At 36.4% G+C, this 17,919-nt stretch overlaps 1 protein-coding gene across 1 annotated transcript in view; it reads right to left on the minus strand.

Annotated features, from left to right (window-relative positions):
* The window catches only part of PPP1R21 (protein phosphatase 1 regulatory subunit 21), a 63,555-nt gene that overhangs the window by 19,774 nt on the left and 25,862 nt on the right, over nt 1–17,919 (minus strand). The window contains exons 10-15 of the mRNA XM_059406111.1: nt 16,819–16,920; nt 16,643–16,731; nt 13,726–13,862; nt 9,026–9,118; nt 5,245–5,372; nt 2,405–2,557 (exon numbers count right to left, since the gene is read on the minus strand). Of these exons, the coding sequence (XP_059262094.1) occupies nt 2,405–2,557; nt 5,245–5,372; nt 9,026–9,118; nt 13,726–13,862; nt 16,643–16,731; nt 16,819–16,920 (702 nt within the window). The remainder of the gene's footprint in view (nt 1–2,404; nt 2,558–5,244; nt 5,373–9,025; nt 9,119–13,725; nt 13,863–16,642; nt 16,732–16,818; nt 16,921–17,919) is intronic.

The following is a 17,919-nucleotide window of genomic DNA, read 5'->3' on the forward strand; positions in this document are numbered from 1 at the left end:
CAGCGGCTTAACCCACTGAGCCACCCAGGCGCCCCTGGAAAATTAATCTTAAAGATATAAGTAAGTAGACAAATATAGGGAGATAGGTAGCCTTATACATTGCTAGAAATATAAAACAGTACAGCTACTCTCAACGGAAATTTGCAATAAATATTAAAATCCAAAATGTGCAAACCACATGATCTAGAACATTCTACTACTCAATATTCCATACATATGCCCGAGGCATTTACAAAGTTACCCACTGCAGTATTATCATAACAGTAAAAAACTGGAATGAACCTAAATGCCCACCAATAGGGAATACCTAAATCAGCCACAGAACCACCATATTATAGACTTCTCTGCTGTATTTAAAAGGAATATAGCAGTCACCATATGTAATGATATACATCTCTAAAACATACTCTTTTTTTCCTTTTTTTTTCATTTCTTTTAAAGTATAACTGATGAACAATCTTACATTAGTTCCAGGTGTACAACATAGTGATCTACCAATTCTATATATCTGAAACATTTTAATTTTTTAAAAAGATTTTATTTATTTATTCGACAGAGAGATCACAAGTAGGCAGAGAGGCAGGCAGAAGAAGAGCAGGGTAGCAGGCTCCCTGCTGAGCAGAGAGCCCCAGGCGGGGCTCCATCCCACAACTCTGAGATCATGACCTAAGCCGAAGACAGAGGCTTAACCCACTGAGTCACCAAGGTGTCCCTTAATTTTTTTTAATTTTATTTTTTTTAGTAATCTCTACACTCAAACCCATGCTCAAACCCATGACCCTGTGATTTAGAATTGAATGCTCTTCCAGCTGAGCCAGCCAAGCACCCCTAAAATATTTTAAATGAAAAAATCAAGTTGCACAATTGAACAATGAAACATGCATTTAGGTTTAAAAAAAGAAAGAAAACTCTATTATTGTATAGTGTCTTTAAGTTTATATAGATGTATGTAAATGCTCCAAGATTTTGGAAGGTTATACACCAAACTAAATACTACAGTCACCTCTGGAGAGAAAGTAAAATTAGGGACTGTACTTAATCTGTAATGTTCTAATATAATATAAGAATGTGTTTATTATGCATTATGTGTTAACTAAAATAAAAAACAAGGGGAAAAGGTAAAAACCAAATGCACAAAGTTGCAGGAGCAAGAATATCTACTGTAACTCCACATGTAATGGTGAAAAATAGAAAACAACCTAAATATCCACAAGCAATGCATTGGCTAATTAAGTTATGACACATTTACAGAATGAAATACTATAACAATTTATAGTTATAGACATATATTATTTAATATATAAAAATCACAATTTATAAAATCACAATATATAAAAATCCAATTCACTATGAGGAAAAAAAGATTCTAAAACAGTGTATATGGGGAACCCATGTGGCTTAGTAGGTTAAGTGTGTGGCTCTCGCTCAGATCATGATTTCAGGGTCCTGGGATTGAGCCTGGGGTTGGGCTCCCTGCCCAGCAGGGAGTCTGCTTCTCCCCTTCCCTATCCCCCTTTGGCTCTCCCCCATGCTCATGCACTCTCTCTTCCCACTCAAATAAATAAATAAATAAAACTGTATATATTCAGATACACTTTGCTTTCTATAGCATATACATGTGTGTTTCCTGTGTGTATGCACACATGCACTAAAATTTTTTTGGATATGGAGATACTCTAACAAAGTTAATGGTAGCTACATCTGGGTGGTGGGATTTGATGCAACTATAAGTTTCTTCTTCATGTATACTACTGTATCATCTGATTTCTTTTTTTTCTTAAGTTATTTATTTTTTTTAATTTTTTTTAAATTAACATATAATGTATTATTTGCCCCAGGGGTACAGGTCTGTGAATAGTCAGGCTTACACACTTCACAGCACTCACCATAGCACATACCCTCCCCAATGTTCTTAAGTTATTTAAATTCAATTAGCCAACACATAGTATATCATTAGTTTCAGGTGTAGTGTTCAATAATTTATCAGCTCCATATAACATGCAGTGTTCATCACATCAGGTGTCTTCTAATTTCTTTTTTGCAGTGACCCTGTATTTTTATATTCAGGAAACAATTATAAATATGCTTCCATTTTTTTATGTTTCTATAAGTTTTGAGATTTCTGAGGTTGGATACTTACTAGCTGCCTGGCTGCCTCATTCTAGATACTCCTAGCAGGCACCTGGGGACATGAGTCCAACATGGGCTATGCAGAGATCACATGTTAACTGAAGTTTGGGTCTCTGTCACCTTCTCCTTCCCAAAGACCTCCCCCAGTACCCACCAACCACCTGTGCCCCCACTTGTGTAAAATCTAAACAACATAAACTGTGCAGACTCTTGCCATTCTCTAGAATGATTCCTGATTTTTCCTCTGATGCAAATTCAACAGCAGCTCACAAACCTTTCTCAGAGCCTTCATGTAGGCTGCAGCTTTTCTCTTGTACTGCAGCATGCATTCAGCTGAAAGAGGACTAATGAAGCCACTCGCTGCCTTGGGCCCGTAGCTCAGAGATGCATTGAAGCAGTCCACGTTGTTGCTGAAGAAAGATGCGATCTAAATCAAGAGTGACGAGAAGACAGATTTTGTTTTCCAATAATATATCTAACATATATATCTCATAGTGTTTAGAGCAGAGTTAAAGGTGCTGAGAATGGAAATGAAATTTCAACACCTGCCCCAAGGCCCACATTTATTTATTTGAGGAGAATACCTAGGGCGATGACTTGTAATAAAAAGACAATATCGGTAAAAAGATTGAGACCAGACTACTGACAGGTCTTAATGTAAACAACTTCTATTCTTCCTGAAAACCAAGACTAAGTCTGGTTTACTCTGTACATGTCTATGAGCTATTTAACTCATTAATTTCTGCTACTATTCTCAAAATATCCATGTTTGGATTTATACATTCTATTCATATTTTAACTTTGAATTTTTCAAATTCCAACAAGAGACATGACACAGCATCTTGGAATATATTCACTTTACTTAAACTTAATTCTGTAAATCTCAATTTGTGATTTACACATATAATAAAGACTAGCAATTTAGTAAACCCTGTTATTAATAGATTTAACTTGTATTAAATCTGTGTAAGCAGCCATGAAGATCCATGACTGAGCCATGACTTTGAATCTACAGTGCTATATGAAATGGTGATATAAATAAAAATGTCTGAGAAGGTTATTAGCCAGAAAAATTAAAGTGTTGGTTACATTAAAGCATATCCTATTTTGATAAATAAGAAGTGACTTATAGAACAAACATCCTAAGCCTCGGCATAAACTGACCAAAAAGTAAGCAGTGAATCACTAATGGTCTGAAAGGTTTTATTTTTCATCATTTTACTGTATCAAATGAAATTCTATTCTAGGTCGTATTCAAGAAAATAAAGGATTCTAAAGGTCTTAAGACTTATATCACCTGTAAAGGACATGGAAAATCACATACCCAGGGTTTGCATTTTAGGTCATTGCAGTATACGGTGACGTTTATTTTCTTTCCTCTTTCTAATACTTCTACACTTTCTAAATGTTCTTCAATATGCATATATCGTTACATTTTCTTACTGGGCTTTTAAAAATTATAAACTATAAATTTTAGTTTAATCGAATCACATTAGCTAAGTATTAAGCTCTCACCAACTAACATTAGTTCAGATACTTATTTCAGTTAAGAACCATTTACAAAATCTCAGAATGAAGATTGTAGACCTGTCCTTGAGACATTTTAATGTTTCAGGTAAAGCCAATCTAATATTAGCTGTGAAGGACCCAGGTATTAAATATTTCAGAGTTTTCATAAAAGTTGAAAAATGTGGAGACTCCTCTAAAATGCCAAAGTTTTTTTTTCCAAAATCTTCCATACTTAAATCAAAGCTAGAATTATCTTCAGAAGCTATGGCATGCCTGTAGATTCAAGTGTTCAAGAAGTGGCCGCAGGGATGGTCTTCTGGCTGAGGAACTCTGTAGGCACAGATCCGTGAGCTGACAGAACCTAAATGTTTTGATGACAGAACCTAAATGTTTTAAACCTTTTAATGATGGCCCCAAGCTCTAACAAAGTGTCACAAAGACCAGTCTGAGTCTGGAAAAGATGACACTGAATATATAATCTGATCTGTGATCATTCTGATTCACTTAATTACCTAAAAAAAAAAAAAAAATGTTTCTATAAAACTCAACCATTCAGAAGTATGTAAGCCTGACAATGCACAGACCTGTACCCCTGGGGCTAATAATACATTATATGTGAATTAAGAAAAAAAATTTAAAAAAAAACCCCACAACTAGTCAGAAAAATATTGCCATATAAACACAGAGAAATTTCCTTGAGAAGTTAGGATGCATCCACTGAAATAAATGGGCTAAGACAGGTCTGAATACAGTCCTTCCAGTTATACATATATGGGTAGTTCTCAAGGAAATCTGAATCAGTAAAGCAGTATTGAGAATATAACAACTGCTGAAATCAGAACATCCAAGATAGAATTTTTTTAAAAAATGCATTTTGGTCAGTTTATGATAATAATTAAGTGTTTAATTATCCAAATAATCATTATCTAATATTAATGGTTCTATAAAAAGACACGTGTTAAAGTCACCTTAAAAGTACTTGTTAAGAAATCAAATCACAGGAGCACCTGGGTGGCTCAGTGGGTTAAAGTCTCTGCCTTTGGCTCAGGTCATGATCCCAGGATCCTGGGATCGAGCCCCACATCAGGCTCTCTGCTCAGGAGGGAGCCTGCTTCCTCCTCTCTGTCTCTCTGCCTGCCTCTCTGCCTACATGTGATCTCTATCTGTCAAATAAATAAATAAAATCTTAAAAAAAAAAAATCCCCAGAAGTAGCAATGTGACAAAAAACTAGGAGCGAAAAAGTCTTAACAAAAGTTTTACTGGTTCTTTTTTCTTTTTATATATGCTCCCAATTTCTGTAAAGGAGACATTTGATATACACAAAGATGTATACTGATCATCAATATCTCCCTAAAAAAAAAAACTGTGAGTGATCTACTTACTCATCACAAGGGCTGAACAGTCTCTCCCATATTGTTTTAAATATTGGGTAGGGAGAAGGAAAAGGAAGACAACTTTATTTTACAAAAAAGTCTGATATTCCAAAATCCTTTTATACAGATTAATTTTCCTATGTCATTCAAGGAAAAAAAAAGAGCTTACACAAAATTTAAATTAAATTTAATGACACTATAAACCAGATAAGCTATAAATTATAAACTTACCTTTCCTGCTCCATTTGTTAATGCTACTAATGATGACAGAATACAGTCATTAGTTGTAATAAGCTTCTGTGTTGCTGTTGGAAGTTCATGCTCTATTGTAGCTTTCTGACTGTAATGTTTAGAAATATCTATAAAAGCAATCAAATGAAAACTCTTACTATCCATAAACAAGTTGCACACAACCAGCCCGTTAACTTTTCATATCTACTCTTAGAGACTTATGCAGTAAATCTGAATAATAACAACAACAAAAAAATAGTCCCAACTCTATCAGGATTGTCCTGAATATTACTTAGGTCACAAAATCACGTGGAAAGAATAGAGACAAGTGAGAGTCTCTTAATACCATCCTGGGGTCTCTATTCCCACCACCAGCTTGTGGCTGATGATCCCTCCTCAAGAGTTTGCCCTTCTTCTAGTGCTCGGTAAATGACCCTAACCAGTACTTACCAGTTAAAAATGCTGTTTTGATAGTCTAGGCAGGCACAGATGAGAATTTATCTCGCACTCCTATAGGCTAACCATGAGGTTGGAACAGAATGACCAACAGAGGCACGATGTCCCACAATCCTTACTGGACCGTAGCTAGTTTGTTAGTACATACCCTAACTGACACGGACAAGGGTCTACACAGCCAAACCAGGATTGAACCCTCCCATGTCTGACTTCACAAGCCACTGCTCCCATTCCCAGAATATTACAACAAAGCCTGTAGTCAGGAAAGCACAGGAGAGAGACTTAGATATAAAAAAAAGTTAAAAGAAATTGCAGTAGGTGAAACTGGCCAAACTACTAAGCTTGGGGTTTTCTGGGTCTCTGAGAAAAAAATGATTTTGTCCCGGAAATAAGGGATAATGGGAGAATTCTTAAGACAACACTGATTTATGAGGAAAGGTAATGATATTTTTAAATAATAAAGTGTTCACAATTCATTCTCCTCCGCCTTTTTTAGAATACTTCAGGTACAACAGCATGAACTATCATTACCAACAAAGCCAAAAATAAATCACAAAATACGAAAATTAATTTTTATAACAGGTGTGTATGCAGAGAATTGTACTTATTCAGAATCAAGGAATCTAGTTGATTTTAGATATGGATAACTAAAAAGAAATAAGACTAGTTAGAAAGAAATGGCATTTCAGATTTAACCTGATATGATCATAATATTTTAACACAAAATCACTATCTTATGAATAAAAATATTTTTACTAAAATTTTAAAACTGGAGAATTGTTTTATTTAATATAGATATATACATATATATGTAAACTGTAATTTAAGATAGTTTCAGATTCACAGAAAGGTTACAGAGACTTTCTGTATACCCTTTAGCCAGTTTTCCCTACTATTAACACCTTACATTACTATGGTACAGTTCTCACAGCACAGAAACCAATATTGGCACATTACTATTATGTTTATATTTTTAAAAAATAAATGATTATCCTCTATATAAAAATTCTATATAAAAATATAAAAAAGTGAATAAAAATTCAAGTGGAACACAACTTTTTAATTATTTACTTTAGAGAGAGAGCGGGAGTGCACAGAAGAGGAACAGAGAGACTACTCAAACAGACTCCCCACTGAGCACAGAGCCCAACAAAGGGCTTGATCCCAGGACCCTGAGATCAAGCCCTGAGTCGAAATCAAGAGTCATCTGCTTAACCGAGACACCCAGGCACCCCACTGAACATTTTTATATACTGAATTTACTAGCCTCTAACACAGACATTCTCTTGCTACACACTACAGAAAGTTGTAGTCACTATTTTACTTAGTACACAAAGCTTAATACGACTCGGCTAGCAGGTACTTTTAGGTGATTGGTAGATGACTGAGATACTTATAAAAGTCATATAGTACTATGAACACTAACATGGTTTCCACTGGAACAGGGCCACTGTAGTTTGACAGCAATAATTCTCCTGAACCAATTCTTTACTGAGTCCAAATATTTCAATTATTTAGGGTGTTCCTTAGCATTAATTTTTAAATCCAAAAGAACAAAGAAACCATGTGTCCTAGGCCAGATTTTTTTCCCTTTTTTTAAAGATTTAAGATTATTTATTCATTTGACAGAGAGAGCAAAAGCAAGGGAAGCAGCAGGCAGAGGGAGAAGCAGGCTCCCCACTGAGCAAGAAGCCTGATGTGGGACTCCATCCCATCATGACCTGAGTTGAAGGCTGACACTTAACCAATTGAGCCACCCAGGCACCCTGGGGTTTCTTTTTATGATTCCTATGAGTCTACCTGCTTTAGACCTGAGACTAAAAATCAACAGTTCTCACTTAGAATTCCCTTGTTAAAAGATTAATTCATACCTATTTTAAATCCATGTAGGATAGGCATGTTTATAAATCTCTAGCTCTCTTTTTACACTGACACTTGCCTGCCTGCCTCCTACGTCAGATCAAGCAATTATTCAGGGCAAAGCAGGAAGGGAAGAGGTTTGAGAGTTCTTGAAATCACAAAGCTTCTTCTGTTAATGCCAGTTGATGTTCACTCTGAGTCTCCCTGAGAGATACACAGCTGTCTTCCAAGCTAGGTAAGAAGACAAATTTGAACTGTAAACCTAGCAACTGGACCCCATAATCTTGCCAACCACCCTTCCTATTGCCCAGTATTCTCTCTTTACATTATGTCTGCAAGGACAGAAACAAGCAGAGGCACTAAGGGGGTGGTGAAATTCACCTTACTGAATGGTAAGGTGGTGCTAGGTGAGACTGTTGGTACTAAGAATGAATGGTTCCCAGTGCCAGAGGTTACATGCCAATCTACAGAAGGACCTGAATATACCCAACTTGTACGTGCTTTCCAACACTCGTAAGTTTTTAAAATTATTTTCTGTGAAACTAGTAACAGGCCCGCAATCGTTACCTCCACACCACAATGAATAATCGAGGCTATTATTAATCTGGGCTATTTCTGATAACTGCTTCTGTCCTTTCCTCCTTCCCCTGCACCAACTGTCTTCAAAAGGAAAAGAAAGAAAAAACCGAGAAGCCACACACACCTATAGATTAAAAAGTCAACTCAGAATCAGTTAGCTAAGAAGCATATGAAATGTGGGCGCCTGGGTGGCTCAGTTGGTTGGACAACTGCCGTCAGGTCATGATCCTGGAGTCCCGGGATCGAGTCCCACATCGGGCTCCCAGCTCCATGGGGAGAAGCTCTCACTGTCTCTCTATCAAATAAATAAATAAAATCTTTAAAAAAAAAAAAAAAAGAAGCATATGAAATGTCCTTCAGCCAACTTATTCTTAGTCTACAGCAATTAAACACCAGCCAAAGCTTAAAAGCAAACCTTCACTTCTCAAGGTTCCCCTGAGCAAAACAGGGCTTAAAATGGGCACGTTAAACATAAAAATGCAAAGGATGGTGAAAAGTTAGTACATTCTTTCTTGGAACTTTAAACCCCGATTTCCTCAACTCCTTCATGCTTGGGCTCTAACACATGCAAAGTATTTTGCTAAATGCCCCTCAATAAGCATGTCTGGCTTGATAAAATTCATACACCTGCCTGCAATCAGTGCAATGCATTTTTGGCTAAAGCACTGTGCACAAGGGTTTCTCTTCAGCACTTTGTTTACCTTCAGAAATGAAGCAGATGGAAAAAGCAGACGGCAGTGAGCTGTGCACTTCAACAGAAGCCAAATGCTACTAAGCCTTTTTCTGGGGTCTATTAGCCTTGGCAGTATTTGTTTAAATCTCACTTGGTCAGAGCTGAGAATAAGATGCAGGTTTTTAGCTCACTGATGTACTTTTCAAGCCTCACCTTTCACAACATCATGAAATCCATGCAGAGCAGCACCAACGTTTGTTAAGACAGAACCGTAGTTTGTCCGAAGGAGTCCGTCTGGCTCTGTACCTAGGAAACCAAAATCACAAGCCTAAGCCATTTCCCTAGAAGACTTACTCGCCTGCAAAATTGACAGCCCACCCTCTTCCACTTTTGGGAACAGAGAGAATAAAGACTGCCTGTGATGTGCTGGAAATAATGGGTCCTGAAATCCTTGCAGACACAGTCAGATATAACGGTGATAAATACAGCCACAACTGACTGATTTGCATTATCCACATCCACAAATATTTTTAATAGTTAAGAATCAAGATTAAATTGTTAAGTAGGATTACATATTTTATGATCCTTTTTGAAATAAAAGTTTGTGAGGTGCCTGGGTGGCTCAGGGGGTTAAGCCTCTGCCTTTGGCTCAGGTCATGATCTCAGGGTCCTGGGATTGAGCCCCACATCAGCCTCTCTGCTCAGCAGGGAGCCTGCTTCCCCCTTCTCTCTCTGCCTGCCTCTCTACCTATTTGTGATCTCTCTCTCTCTGTCAAATAAATAAATAAATAATCTTAAAAAAAAAGGTTAGTGAATTTCAACCTTATTACTACAGAGCACATTTCTCAATCTCTTCTTTCCCTACATGTTATTTGTTGAACCTCACTAAAAACATCATTATTCAGACTTCTACTTCTGATATGACCGCATGAGCAGCTCCACAGACCAATGCTCCCCCAAAACTGGTGAAAATTGTATTATTTTATTTTAAAAGGTTTTATTTATTTATTTATTTATTTGAGATCGAGAAAGAGAGCATGAGAGGGGTGGAGGAGTGGAGGAGGTGGGTAGGGAGAAGAAGACTCCCTGCTGAGCAGAGAACCCGACATGGGGCTCGATCCCAGCCTGAGATCATGACCTGAGTAGAAGGCAGATGCTTAACTGACTGGGCCACCAGGCACCCCTGAAAATTATTCTAAAAACAACTATTTAAGACTCTGGAAATAACCCTAAGTAGATACAGTAAATGAAGAAACATTTATCAAGAGAATCTTTTAAAAACAAAGGAAAAAAAAGAAAAAGTCTTTAACAACTCTAAGAACAGCCAGAATCTGTGGTATTTGAACAAAGATCCATTCCCCCATCCCCTCATCAGCTCAGTGAGCTGGAAATCCCACTCCAGAATGGTGAGGCCAAGAATATAACTCTCCTATAACTGGAGGACTGCATTTCTCCTCTTGTCCCCACCTACCTGTTAAAGCTAAGTTCAGGCTGAGTATGACAGAGAGGTGGTAGTTCTTCCACGCAGCCCCAATTTGTGGGATGGAGGCTCTACCATGAGCCCAGCACTGCTGAGAAACTGGGGTTCTCCATACCCTTGCCTAGCTCATTTTATCCGCACAGAAAGGGCAAGCCAGGGAGACTGGAGGCTGTGGCCCTACCTCAGCTCCACCAGCGCTCAGCCACTAAATCAAGAGTATTACTCAGAAGTACAGCATTGTCCCCATCTCCAGCACCACAACCATGGCTCAGAGATTTAGCCCAAGGGAGGCACAGGCCTTAAAACAGAAAATTCTGAATCTGTTCCCAAAGGAATTGATTTCACTCTCAATAGAGTATGGAGAAGTTCAAGTCTAAATGTGTTCTCAAAAAATCGGAGCTTGTGGGAAAGCAGTTAACAGGAAACTAGTAGATGCATTAAAGATGTGAGTTAAAACTACAGGCTGGCTGGTTTACCAGAGGGGAAGAAAACAGCTAAGAAGAGCCCTCCTGAGGTCATAACAAACCTCAAACACTGATCTCAAAAAACATAGCCATAAAGAAGCCCAAATTCAACTGGATCAACAGTGGAGCAATTTATGCCCCCAAGGCATTGTTAAAAACAAGACATGAGTCAGCCAGCAATCAGTGGAGCTTATCCCTGGTGAGATCAAGAAACAAAACAGGGAAAGGTCCCTGGCAAAACCACTGTCACCCCAGGGCGACTACGTGCATGCTGAATGCTGAACAGCCCTGAGAAACAACATCAGCGTGCTTAATCTGAAAAACTACAAAATAAAATCAAAGAAGGTCTACCTAGGTGGAAAAATATACCATGTTCATGAACTAGAAATTTAACATCGTTAAGATGGCAATGCTCCCACATTGCCAGGGCTGCTACAACGTAAGACCACAAAGGTGGTGGTTTAAAACAACAGAAGATACTTTTCTTACAGTTCTGGAAGCCAAAAGTCTGAAATCAAAGTGCTGACAGGGCCACACTTCCTCCAAAGACTCCAGAGGAGAATAATAATTAATAAGGAGTAACAATAATAATAATAATAATTAATAAGGAAAATAATAATAAGGAGAATTTCTTGCCTCTCCCAGGTTCCGTTGGCCCCACACATTCCATGGCTTGTGGCAGAATTATTCCAATTCTTGCCTCTATCTTCATATGGCCTCCCCGAGTCTCTCCTATGACTCCGTATGTCTCCAAATCTCTCCTTACAATGATGGAAGGATAGCAGTCACTGGACTAATAAGGCTCTCCCTAAACTAGTAGAACCCCACCTTATTTTGATTTCATCTGCAGAGATCCTATTTCCAAATAAAGTTACAAATAGAGATACTGAGGTGGAATTTCATGTATCTTTTAGGGAAACACAGAAACTCCCCAAACTGATCTGCAGATTCAATAAAGTATCAGAATCCCAGCTGATTTTTTCATAGAAACTAACCAGCTGATTCTAAAATTCATATGGAATTGTTAAGAGAACAGTAACAGCCAAATAATCTTGAAAATGAAGAACAAAGTAGAAGAACTTTCACTTCTTGATCTCAAAACTAACTACAGAGCAAAAGTCATCAAGACAGTATAGTATTGGCAGAGGATGCATAGATCACTGGAATAAATCTGAGTGTCTAGAAATAAATCCATACATCTATGATCAACTGATTCTTAACAAGTGTGCCAAGGCAATTCAATAGGGAAAGAGTAGTCTTTTCAATAAATGGTGTTGAGAAAACTGGATAAACACATGCAAAAGATACCTCACACCAGATACAAAAATTAACTCAGAATGGATCAAAGGCCTAAACATAGGGTTAAAACTATACACTCTTAGAAGAAAACATAGGGGATAGTTTTTATGACCCCACATTTGACAACATATTCCTAGATATGATACCAAAAGCATGAGCAATAAAATAAAGACAAATTGGACTTCACCAAAATAACAAACTTTCATTATGGAATGGACACCATCAAAAAAGTGAAAAGATAATCCACAAAATGGAAGAAAATACTGTCAATCATGTACCCAAAAAGGGATTTGATCTAGAATGTATAAAACTCAATAATAAAGAGATAACCTACCTTAAAACTCAATAATAAAGAGATAACCCAACTGAGAAATAAAGGATCTGAATAAACCTATTTCCAAAGAAGATATGCAAAAAGCCAATAAAGACATGAAAAGATGCTTGACATCATTAGACATCAGGGAAATACAAATCAAAAATGTAATGAGAAACCAATTCAGAAAGTCAGGTAACACTAGGATGTGTAAAACCAAAAAGTGGGATAATAATAAATGCTGGTGAGGATGTGGAGAATCAGAACACTCATACTTTGCTAGTGGGAAGCCACCTTGGAAAACAGTATGGCAGTTCTACCAATAGTTAAACATAGTTTTCATATAATCCAGCAATTCCACTCCTATGAGAAATGAAGGCTATGCTCACTCAAACACTTGTTCACAATTATCTACAGCATCATTATTCATAATAGCCAAAAGGCTGAAACTACACAAACTATCCATCAACTGAGGGGTAAATAAAATGTGGTGGGATATATAATGGAGTATTATTCTACAATAAAAAGAAATGGATGAATCTTGAGAACATTGGGCTGAGTGAAAAAAAGCAGTCATAAAAGACCACATATTATATGATTCCATTTATACAAAATGTTCAGATTAGGCAAATCTATAGACAGAAAGTACATCAGAAGTTGCTTCGTGCCAGGGAGAGACAGAATAGGGGAATGAGGTAATAGCTAAACTATATAGGATTTCTTCTTAAAGTGATGAAAATATTTTAAAATTAGCATTGATGTGTGATGGTGCACATATCTGTGAATATACTAAAAACCATTGAACATTATACTTTAAATGTAGATTAAATGGTATATAAATTATACCACATTAAATCTGTTACAGGAAAACAAATGACAGTACCAGAAAAATCACAGCATTCTTAAAATCAAGATCCATTCTATTACCTGAAAATACTCTTTCCAAGTTACAGCAAAACAAAACAAAAGACATTTTTACTTCCAAACATCCTTACCCTATGCTACTTGTTGGAAAGTTGCTATAATTCTTATGCTTTGCCCCTCTCCATTTAAAAAAAAAAAGATGGAGAGGAAGGGAATTAATATTTAATGCATGTCTTCAATGCCTAATATTGTATATTCTTAATTTAACTTAATAATTATTTTACCTCCATTATAAAAATGGGGGAAAACAGGTACAGAGAAGTAAAGTGATTTGCTGAAGATCATAAATGTGAAAGGGGCTGGAAGATTTGAATTCAAGTTTTTCTGACTCCAGATCCTATACTCTTCTATTCAAAGAAACTAAACAACTCCCTTCTCCATCTTCTTCTACTCTAAGCTCTTCAAGTTGAACCATGAACAACCAAAAACTTACTTGGCAAGGCAAGAAGATGGATATAAGTCTCCAGCTTCTCAAACACAGCTGTCATCTTTTTCATATCCTGAGACAGCTCTAGGTTCCTGGCTCTCAATGCAGATGTGCAAAGAGAAGATTCACATTCTTCTTCTAAACTAGGAATGAACAGATTTTTCAAAAGTGAGCATCCGAATGATTTCTAAACAGCTGTACTAAATCACCTGAATTCTCAAACAACTATATCCAAAGAGAAACTTTCCAAGAAAAAAATAAAACTGATCTCATTTATAAGATTCCATTTTCTAGACCACAATACATACACCTGTTTGCTGCAAATGACTAACAGAGATCCAAACAGAAAAAAAGCAAACAAACAAAGGCAGATGGCCATTGTCTTTCCATCCTTAGAGCAGCACAAAACTATTTCCCTTAAAAATACTTTGAGGGAAATAAATTTTTTTTTGAGTAACAGTGCCTAGGTGGCTCAGTAAATAGAGCATGGGATGCTTGATCTCAGGATCATGAGCTCAAACCCCACACTAGACACAGAACTTACTTTATTAAAAAAGAAAGAAAAAGGGACGCCTGGGTGGCTCAGTGGGTTAGGCCTCTGCCTTCAGCTCAGGTCATGATCTCAGGGTCCTGGGATTGAGCCCCACATCGGGCTCTCTGCTCAGTGGGGAGTCTGCTTCCCCTTCTCCCTCTGCCTGCCTCTCTGCCTACTTGTGCTCTCTCTCTCTCAAATAAATAAATAAAATCTTTAAAAAAGAAAGAAAGAAGAAAAAACTTACCAAGAAAAATATTTCATACATTGAATTCCTAAAGAAACCTTATTAGTATATATATTTGTAAAAGCCAAACAGATGGAAAAAAATCAATCTATACACTCAAATCTAAAAATCAATGGTTAGGGACACTAGGGTGGCTCAGTGGGTTAAAGCCTCTGCCTTCGATTCAGGTCATGATCCCACAGTCCTGGGATAGAGCCCCACATTGGGCTCTCTGCTCAGTGGGGAGCCTGCTTCCTCCTCTCTCTCTGCCTGCTTCTCTGCCTACTTGTGATCTCCACCTGTCAAATAAATAAATAAAATCTTTTAAAAAAAAATCAATGGCTAATAGTCATAAAATATAATACATTATTTCATTTTCTATTTTAAAGGGTTACTTGGGGAAATAATTATAAGGTCAAAAAAACACATGGACTCTTAACAGTGTTTATTAAAAATATGCCGGAAATCAAGCAAAAAGCTAGGAACGTTATTAGCACAGGAATGGTAATCATATCCTCTTCCTTCTCTTTCTCTACTTTAGAGCAGACAGCTATTCATTCAATACTAAGCCCACTTACTACTAAAAAGGACATGTCACCTTGTCAATTAAAGTGGTTTTTAAACCAATGATGAAAAGTTGTCTAAAAACATAAATACGTGATGAGGCAAAGGACAAAACATCCCAAGAATAGGAATATAAAATTAAGAAAGGACTTATCCAATGTTTCTAAAAATGTAACAGTGAAAAAAATAAATTAAGGTAAAATAAAAATGCATAACTGTTTCAAGTAGCAAAAACTACCTTTGCAATGGTTCTCAAATAGATTCTTCTTAAACATAAGCCAAATCAATAAGATATATTCAATTTAGTGGTTAAACTTCTAAAGTGAATTTTCAAAAACTTTACATTGAACTATAAACTCTATTAATCTGAATGAAATTGTAATTCATAATTATTAGTTTAAGTCCTAATTCTCTGATTCCTAAAATTCTGTCATATCCACAAATCATAAAATTTGGTTAGCAAAATACCTTGTCAGGTTAGAATTAGGAAATAAAATGGCTTTTAACACATAATAAATTTTTTAAATAATGAAAGTTTACATTTTTGAAAAGGTAAAACCTATCACTTTTTAGCTTTATCAAGATTTATGAACCATAATTACTTGCACATTTTCTTTTCTTTTTTTTTTTTTAAAGATTTTATTTTTTATTTGAGAGAGAGACAGTGAGAGAGAACATGAGCGAGGAGAAGGTCAGAGAGAGAAGCTGAGTCCCCGTGGAGCTGGGAGCCCGATGCAGGTCTTGATCCCGGGACTCCGGAATCATGACCTGAGCCGAGGGCAGTCGTCCAACCAACTGAGCCACCCAGGCGTCCCTATTGCACATTTTCAATATCTATGTTACTCATCTATATATTTTCTAAATCTTATCTTACAATATATTATAATACACATATGTTCTTACTTCTCTTACATTCCAGTTGTATTATTTTAAAATTTTTTTTAAAGGCTAAATCTTAGGATGAAAAGATTCAGATGAATTAAGGGTCTTGATAATTTTAGACCAAAAGTATCAGAACATACAAGCAATATTATCAAATTTCCAGTTATATGGATTATTTTCTCTTTTCCTTCCAGAAATGCTTAACAAAGAATATTTAAGGTTATCAAATGATATCTTCTATGAGGGCTGGCGCAGATAAAGTTTTTAGCTTATAACTTATTTAAATAAATCACCAATAATAAAGACAAGAAAATATCACTTCAAAGAAACCTAATGATTATTGATCCAATTGTAGAAGCTAATTACTATAACCCCCATCTAGGTGTTTACGGCAAAAAGGATAAAATTGAAAGATTTCTTTCAGTAAATGTGTTATTGACAATCACTGAAAATACTGATTCACAGCATTATATGGTTAGAGCAGTAACCACGTTATAGAACTACTCAAAAAATCCTAACTGGTGCACTACAATTCCATTTTCTTAAATTTAAGTTTATGCCGCTCAAGCCATTAAATGACCCTTTCTCACAGAAGTCCAAATTGGCTGGGGTACAGAACGATCAGGCAGCTCACAAGGGGCACACGTCGCTTTTAACGCCAGTACAGGTCAGGGGACACCCCACAACTCCCCGAGCTTTCTGGCCTCAAGGGTAAGTACCTTTTCAACTGATAAGGAAGAATCTTCTTAAGAAAACATATATAAGAGGTTAGATGCTCTGAAAAAGTTTTCAATTTCACAGTTGTCTCCTGGAAAAGAAAAATAATTTCATGGTTAATAGTGTTATTTGACAAAGAGGAGCTTCCACTTCCAGAAGTAAAACAGAAGAAAATTACCAGGACAGTCACAGTATCCTCAGTAATACTTTCAAATAAATGAAGCATTCCTTCCTCAAGAGGGCGGACATAGGACGCATTTTCATGAAGGTATTGTGAGAACTACACAGAAGGGAAAGAACTGTGAGTTACATCACTAAAATACAACAAGTATCCACAGATTTATAAATGGAGTTATAAACATAAATTCTCTTGGAAACTTTTTCTTAAAAAGTTTTTCTAGGAAAAGGTTTGGCCTTTACAAAATAGAGATGCTCACCTCTAACAGTCCCAAATACAATTCCCCAAGTCCCCATCTCATTCCAAAAGAAGTAACTTGAAGAGGGATGACATCATTAACAACCAAATATGGGAGGACACACCAAGGAAACACTGCATTACAACCCACACCAACAGGCCTTTCCCCAAACACCTGCTTCTCTAGAGAGGTCTCAGAAAAGAAGAGAAAAGAAAAGTCAAAACTGTATGAAAGATTTTTATGTTATGTGCCTCATTTAAAAAAAAACACAACAAATCTATTGAGGACAGCTTCTTATTTTTACTGTGTACAATGTTCAAGGTTAACAAATTCTAGGAATATAATTACCACCAACATGAGGATGTAAAAAACTTTTATAACTATCACCAATACCTTAGTATTTATAAAGAACTAATTCAGTATGAAGAATAAATTCAGAAAAAAAAAATCCTATAGGGATTTAGACAATTTAAAAGCAAAAAGTTATTTTCCACTTGTGAAATATCTCAAATATCTCAAATATCAAAATACTGTATAATGGTTCAAATTTTTATTTCTCAGTATAGAAATATAAGATCTCATTATGCAGAAATGTGATTCCACTGGCCATACTACAAACTATAGGTATCTGGCCCTACGCAACTCACTTGATCTCTCTGGCCTTCAATCATAGATGTCTACTTTGTGATTCTATGAACAAGTCTAAACCTCTGGTCATCTTTTAACAAGTGGTTTCTGAATTTCGGAATAATTGAGACCTATTCAATAATAAGACTTATTAGAAAAACCACACAGAACCTTTCATAGGCCAAAGGTAAAGTATTGAGAAATACATGAATTTTTCAAAGTGATGAAGTGTTTCA

Source organism: Mustela nigripes, chromosome 7, assembly GCF_022355385.1.
Source record: "Mustela nigripes isolate SB6536 chromosome 7, MUSNIG.SB6536, whole genome shotgun sequence".
Lineage (NCBI taxonomy): Eukaryota > Metazoa > Chordata > Mammalia > Carnivora > Mustelidae > Mustela > Mustela nigripes.